Source organism: Ranitomeya variabilis, chromosome 5, assembly GCF_051348905.1.
Source record: "Ranitomeya variabilis isolate aRanVar5 chromosome 5, aRanVar5.hap1, whole genome shotgun sequence".
Classification (NCBI taxonomy): Eukaryota; Metazoa; Chordata; class Amphibia; order Anura; family Dendrobatidae; genus Ranitomeya; species Ranitomeya variabilis.
The window spans coordinates 668,392,176-668,399,953 of NC_135236.1; the positions used below are offsets into that span (position 1 = coordinate 668,392,176).

Sequence of the window (7,778 nt, forward strand, 5' to 3'; positions counted from 1 at the left end):
CAAAGACAAAGCCTTTATTTTTGGTATTACACATGTACACGCTTATATCATTAATAAGAGAATCAAATCTAGTATCAATTCTTCCGTTTAACTCTCACAACCTTTTCTTTGTTTTGCAATAAGTATACTAAAATATAAAAAAAACAAAGATTAGTACAGTAATATTAATTAGAATCACTAGAGGATAACATAAGAATAAAGAAAAAAAAACTTTATACTCTTGCATCTATTACACAAAATTTATCTGTGCATACTGAGATACTCTTGAGCACAATCTGGAATAGTACGTATATGACTACAATAATCATAACTATATGTATTATGCTCTGCATAATCCCAGCAACCCACCCACCGATTCCTCTGAACCAGTTGGCTGGGTTGAGAAAAGAGAAAGTATCAGACCACCAGCTATCCTTATTCTGGTCATTGTCTTTATCATACTGATCTCTGAGTCGTTGTACGTCCTTTAATTTAAATGTCATGTACTAATTTTCTATGATGTTGCACGAATCTATTATTCAAAGGGGTTAGAGAATTCAGTTTATCCCATGCCTCCGTTGAGGTTAATACTATTAACATCAATGTTATGAGTTTTATACTGCTCTTTTGCAATGGCTTGCATGTATCCATGATGCCTTTCCTTCAAGCTTGACTGATGTAGGTGTTGTCAACAGGACTTGGAAGGGTCCGTCAAATCTTGGTTCAAGAGCCTTTCTGGGGTGTCTTTTTACATAGACTTGATCACCTGGTTCCAACTTGTGACTTCCTTCAATGTTGTCAGGATCTGGAAGGGAAGCAAAAACTTGTGCATGCACCTTAGTTAATTGTTTCTGAAGATTTTGCACATAAGAAGTCAATGACTCAATATTTAACACAAGTTGTTGTGGAAAATAACATCCTAAATTGGCAGTCCTGCCAAACAAAATTTCATATGGAGACAGTTTAGTCTTACCCCTTGGGGTATTGCGTATTGAATAAAGGGCCAGTGGAAGGCATTCTGTCCAAGGCTTTCCTGTTTCAGCCATGGCTTTCTGTATTTTTAATTTTAAAGTTCCATTCATGCGTTCCACCTTACCAGAACTTTGAGGATGGTACGGAGTGTGTAACTGACTTTCAACACCCAACATTTTCAGTACATTTTGAAATATTTCTCCAGTGAAATGAGTACCCCTATCTGACTCGATCACTTCAGGGAGACCGTAACGGGGTATCAGTTCGGCAACTAGCTTTACAGCAGTGTTTTTAGCTGAAGCCTTCCGAACTGGATAGGCCTCTGGCCACCCTGAGAACATGTCCACACACACCAACACATACTCATACCCATTACTTTTTGGCAGCTGGATAAAGTCTATTTGTAATCGCTGAAACGGATAGAGAGGTCGGACGTGGTGCTTCATAGGGGTCTTTGTTGTCTGTCCGGGATTATGTGCCAGGCATATAACGCATGCAGCACAATAGTCTCTTGCGTAGTTGCCAAAACCTGGAGCCAACCAGACTTGCTTTGCCAGTAGTGTCATTGCATTTGCAGACACATGAGTAGGGTGGTGCAGTCCACCAACTACAATCGGGTACCAGGCTCTAGGTAGACATATTAGTCCATCTTTCTTCCAAATTCCTGCTTGTTCTTCTGCCCCTTCCTTTTTCCACCTGTCCCTCTCCTCTTCTCCTGCATCTTCCTGTGCTTGTCTCAGTCTATCTTCAGTATTTTCTGTGGGGTTTACAGTATGAACCTGCTGTAAGGGTTTGACCGCTGCTGCTTTGGCTGCTTTATCAGCCCTATCATTTCCCCTAGATTCCCTAGTGTCGAGTCTCACATGTGCAGCTACCTTAATTACTGCTACTTCTTTTGTTTCTTGTGCAGCCTCTAAGATCTGTTTGATCAGAGAAGCATGTTTTACAGGTTGTCCTGACGCTGTCATGTAACCTCTAGCTCTCCAGATTACTCCAAAATCAAACACAATACCATGTGCATACCTAGAATCAGTGTATATATTAGCTGTCTGATTCTCAGCTATTTTTAGCGCTTCAATCAATGCTGTCAGTTCTGCTTCTTGTGCAGACTGTTTCGGTGGAAGTGGTTCTGCTTTGAGAGTTTCAGATTCTGACACAACTGCATACCCTGTATGGAAATTACCTGTGTCATCTGCAAACCTACTACCATCTATAAACAGCTCTAAATCTGGATTTTGAAGTGGTGTTTCGGATACATTGGGTAAGCCTACCGTTTCTTGTAAAATGAGCTCTGTACAATCATGTGTGTCTGTAGGGAAAAAATTTGCGTGTGGATCAGTGTCCTTATTCCCCCCTTCAGACTCGAGAGGTAGCAGTGTAGCTAAATTGAGAGTCTGAAGGCTTGCAAATGTGATAGTAGAGGGGAGCAGCAAAGAACACTGTAGCCGCAAATGTCTAGCCATAGAAATGTGTTTTGGTTGGACCTGGTTTAATATCCCATAAACATCATGCGTAGTTTGAACTGTGAGTGGATACTCTAGGACAATTTCTGATGCTTTGTCCAACAATAGCGAGACAGCAACAACTACACGTACACAGGTTGGCGCTGCCCTGGCTACTGGATCTAACCTTGCTGAAAGATATGCAATTGGTCTTTGTTTCCCTGCATGCTTCTGGGTAAGAACTCCTGTAGCATGGGAATCAACTTCTGCAGCCATAAGCTGAAATGGTCTAGTGTAGTCTGGTAGCCCTAACGCTGGAGCTGAAACAAGGGCATCTTTTAATTGTTGGAATGAAATCTGACCTTCTTTTGTCAACAAATAAGGTTCATTTTTTACACAGTCATACAGTGGTTGCATTAGTTGACTGGCATGTATAATCCATTGTCTACAATGAGACACTATTCCTAAAAATGCTCGTAGCTGTTTATGATTTCTAGGCTCATTCATCTGTCTTATTGCTTCAGTTCTTTGAGGTGTAAGATGCTTTTTACCTTGAGAAATGCAATGACCTAGAAAGACCACTTTGGTCTGACAAACTTGTAGCTTTTGTCTATTCACTTTACACCCTTCTTTTTCTAGAAAACATAGTAAACTCACAGTGGACCTTTCTGCAGTTTCTAGATCTGGGCAGCAAAGTAGTAGGTCATCCACATACTGCAAAATTACTACCTGTGATTCAGGTTCAAACCTTTGAAGAACTGTTTGTAGGGCATTTGAATAAAGAGTAGGGGAGTGTATCATTCCCTGTGGAAGGCGTGTCCACGCCAACTGTTTGCCCTTAAATGTAAATGCAAACAAATGCCAACTATCTTGGTGTAAAGGAACCGAGAAAAAATGCATTTGAAAGATCTATTACAGTAAACACTTGAGAACTGGCTGGTATCTGTGATAGTAACGTATGAGGATTGGGTACAACTGGGGTGATTGGATCTAGAACTTTGTTTATTTCTCTTAGATCATGTACCATACGATATTTGGGCATAGAACCCTTATCAAGAGTTCTCTTCTTGACTGGATACAGAGGAGTGTTAGCAGGTGATTGTATCTCTACCAAAACTCCTTTCTCTCTATATCCCTCTATCTGTTTTGTAATCGCTAGTTCCTGCTGGGCACTCACAGGGTATTGTCTGAGCTGTGGGAGAACAGCTCCTGGTTGCACAGATAGTTTTACAGGAGAGATATGCAATAATCCCACATCAGTGTCACCCTGTGCCCACAGTGTTTCTGGGATCATTGAGAGATCTAGATCTGTGGTGTACTCTTTTTCTTCAGCATAATCCTCAAAAGCCTGAATTCTGACATATTGTTCTAATGTTTCTGCATCATCAGGGATAGTCAACATAACTGTGCCATCTTCCCTAAAATTGATGTTAGCTTCTAATTTCTTTAGTACATCAGTTCCTAACAAACATGTTGGGGCACCTCTGGCATACAAAAATCTGGATGCAAAACATTTAGGTCCTAATGAGACCTCTAGGGGCACAGTATATGGCAGTGTTCGAATTACCCCATCATAACCCTCAGCAAAAGTTGTTTGTTCTGAAATATCTTCCGGATTCGGAAGAAAATCTTGATTCAAAATTGAGAAAGTTGCACCTGTATCTATCAAAAATGGAATCTCTCTCCCCCCCACATTCACCTGTATCATAGGTCTCCTAGCTGGTAGGGAAGTTTGTAACACATCGAGTCAATCTGAATCTGATATGGGACCATCTATGATGGTAGATTTCTGCTGATTGGCCGTTTGGAGAGGGTTATTTCTGGGAACAAATTTGCCTGACTTTATATCTGCCAACTTCTTCCTGCACTCTCTTTGGAAATGACCTGGCTTTTTACAGTAGTGGCAAAAAAAATTGTGTCTCACTCTTCCTCCTGTATTAGCTTGTGCTATTCTAACAGGCTTACGATTCTCTCTCATATCCATGGCTATTCCTAAACATCGTTGTTTCACAATATTTGGTTGTTCAATTGTTCTCCAATCTGGAGTAGAGGATTTAAATTTTTCTCTGATTTTCGGATCTAGCCCCTCTATTAATTGTTTTGTAAAAAAGTCTCCTTACTGAAGCATCAGTCATATCCAATCCTTCATCCCTAAAGCTATTTTCTAGTTCTTGACTATATTCTTCAATACTTTGCCCAAATTTCTGCATAATCACACCTGTTGATCCCCTTTCCCTCTGTTTTCCTCCTTCTGCTCTTCCAGATGGTACAAATGATTGGGCTTTTGGATCTAGGTAAGGTGGTGGGATTATATTACAACTTTTTCCCTTTCCCATGATCCATTTGGAAGTGTCTGGATCATACTTCCAATTCTCCTCTTTAGCTGTTTTTGAGACCTCTATCATACAGTGTATGATTTCTTCCCACCCATTGTCTTTGATAATTCCACCTCGTTCTTTACTCAGTCTTTCCCATTCTGTACTGAACATAAGTGCTTCTGAAATTCCCAATTTTTCTCTCACTCTTCTAATCTGACTTCTGACTATCTTTCCACATCTTTCCTGTATGATATCTGCTGCTTCCACTTGTCCTAAGACAGTTTTGGTCTGTTTATTTCTCATTTTAGCTATTTCTACCCCAGGTGACGTTTGGACAATCACTGTGGTGATGTCTCGTTGCCTTCTCTCCTAGGGAGCTAAAATATCCTTTCAATATTTGCTATTTCTACCCCAGGTGACGTTTGGACAACCACTTCCTCTGTTGGTGGCGTCTCGTTGCCTTCTCTCCTAGGGAGCTAAAATATTGAAGGGCTTGTCTGCTCTGTTTCTTCTAATATGCAGGACGTACTTAAGTGCTATTATGCACACAGACCCAGCAACACCATACAGATCACAAAACTTTCTGTGTCAGTTAGCATACTTGTCCCAGGCTCATGAAAACCGCGTCCTGGGCTCATTCTATCACACCTTATCCAGGGAATGTAGAAACAAGTTCTATAGGAGAGTCAAGCATGGGCGGAGGTCTCCCAGAAGGACGCTACCTCATAACCCAGTTAGGCTGACTTCACCAATAACCTTGTTCTAACAATCGTGGCTTATTGTTCTACGTACTTCTATTCTTCTTTCACAACATGTCACAACCTTCACACTGTTCACACACTGTTCACACACTGCTCACACACTGCCAGGGACTAGACTCATAAATCTATACAATATGGTAACCCGAGTTTTATAGGTATCTACTCACTACTAGACTAACCCAGCGTGACACGGCTCATAGAGATCTTTCGGATAATACAGGGCAGATAAAAGAGAACTAATAATGTCTCTTACCTGGCCAGGTTTTTTTTTTTTTTTCATTTGCCGTCCATTATCCCAGATCTCCGTTGTCCGTATCCGCAGGTAAATCTTGAGTAAATACTCTCGCCTCGGGTCCCTGTTCGGGCGCCAGAAATGTTGAGTCCTCATCCGTCCCTGACTTTCTGATGTAGAGAGATCCAAGTAATAACACACAGCACAAGAGATGTGTATTCATATGCAGGGATCACCCAGGAGCTCGCCTCTGACTCACTGGGCTCACCCCTCCTGTTTATATAGGAATGAGATAAGCATTTACAGACATGCGTACAAGGGCTCATATTCTCTAACAAAGAGTATCTATTCTACTGATAACGTTCACTTCTGGAATGCAGGTTACAATATGGCAAAGGAATGCGTCCATAAAAGGAAATGTCTACCTTGCTCAAGTTTCTTCATATACGTCTCTGAGTAGAGGAAGACAAAATGGATTCTTCAATCTGATCTCTACACTGGGATAACACATCGCCACCTTCCACCCCCCTGATCTACTGCTCTCCACATCCCAGTAATGTCGTCCTGAGGTAAATCCTCTCCTGCTCATCACCTGATAATATTGGAATCTCTCTGCTGTTTCTGGACGTTTCTGCTCCTCTTGTGTCCAGGTTGCAGTTTTCAGGTCGTCTGATATAAGGACATTATTATTAGCTGTGGTTACATCCAGTAATATGTCTGCAGGACCCTCCACATAGATCCCGCTCCTTATACCTGATATTACGTCACATAATGTGTGTAATGTGTGTGAGATCACAGCCACATCCAGGACATCTCCATCATGGGGCTGTTTATCATGTCCTCCTGTGTCCTCATCACCTCCCTCCTCCTCAGGATCACACAAGTCACCGGTGTCTGGTTCCTGTAAGACAGTCAGTGGATCCGTCATGTTACACAGCTCCTCAATGTGTCTCATCTTCCTGGACAGCTCGTCCTTCTTTATTTCCAGCTGATGGATCAGAGCAGACAGTGACAGTGACTCTTCCTTTTCCTGCCTGGAGATCTCACTCAGGACCTTCTTCTCCAGGTCGTCCACCCGTCTCCTGATGTCTGTACACAGGGCAGTGACTCTCTCAGCTTCTCCAGCTGCTTTTTCTTGAGCTTTTCTCCTGCGCTCCTCCAGACTCCGGACTCTTTCCTCAGTCTCCTTTCTCTTTGTGGTTGGTTTCTGCAGAATATTTCTCAGTTTCTCCTTTTTCTTCTCCGAGGCCTCATCCAGCGTCTCCACCTGATGTCCCCGATGTTCTCCTGCTAAACTGCAGGACACACAGATACAAGCAGCGTCCTCAGTGCAGTAATATTCCAGGATCTTCTTATGGACAGAACATTTCCTTTTCTCCAGAGAAGTGCTGGGATCAGATAAGACGTGTTCTGGTGATTTGCTGTGAACCCTCAGGTGTTTATTACACAGAGAAGCCTCACAGAGTAAACAGGATTTAACAGCAGGTACAGGAGAGTCCACACAGTAAGTGCAGCAGATCCCGGTGATCTCTTGTTCCTGCTGAGTAACCAGGAAACGTTCTGCGACATTATTGAGATTTATGTTTCTCGTCAGTGCCGGCCGCACCTGAAACTCTTCTCTACATTCAGGACAGGAATAAACTCCAGACTCGTCCTGTGTATCCAGCACACGATCAATACAGACCCGGCAGAAGTTGTGTCCACATCTCAGCGTTACAGGATCTTTAAATGTAGATAAACAGATGGAGCAGAGCAGCTCGTCTCTCAGAATAGCAGAAGCCATGGCTGACGGAAGAAGGAAGAAATGAAACTACAATTCTATGATAATAAAAAAGCAAAGGTCGGGTTCAACTATCTTGACACAGGGTGCGGCAGAATTGTAACAGGTCTTCAGTCCTCTATAAATGATGTATGAATATGTATATAATAGATTAATAGATGTGTGTATGCAGTGCCCCAGAGTCCTGGTTGTGCAGTATTGTCGCTCTGCCACTAAGGGGAGTGTTGGTACATCTGATTGTACTAAAGGAGTTCACCTGACCAGGTATCACAGTCACACACTACACTTCACACT

At 42.2% G+C, this 7,778-nt stretch overlaps 1 protein-coding gene across 1 annotated transcript; it reads right to left on the reverse strand.

Moving 5' to 3' along the window:
* Positions 1-5,947: 5,947 nt before the first annotated feature.
* LOC143776890 (E3 ubiquitin/ISG15 ligase TRIM25-like) lies at positions 5,948-7,496 on the reverse strand. Its single transcript, XM_077266708.1, has one exon. It carries the CDS (start codon positions 7,485-7,487, stop codon positions 6,135-6,137), a length of 1,353 nt encoding a protein of 450 aa, XP_077122823.1. The 5' UTR covers positions 7,488-7,496; the 3' UTR covers positions 5,948-6,134.
* Between the last annotated feature and the right edge of the window lie 282 nt (positions 7,497-7,778).

Excerpts from the sequence above, each read along its gene's own strand:
- LOC143776890 (XM_077266708.1), bottom strand. The coding sequence starts at position 7,487 with ATGGCTTCTGCTATTCTGAGAGACGAGCTGCTCTGCTCCATCTGTTTA.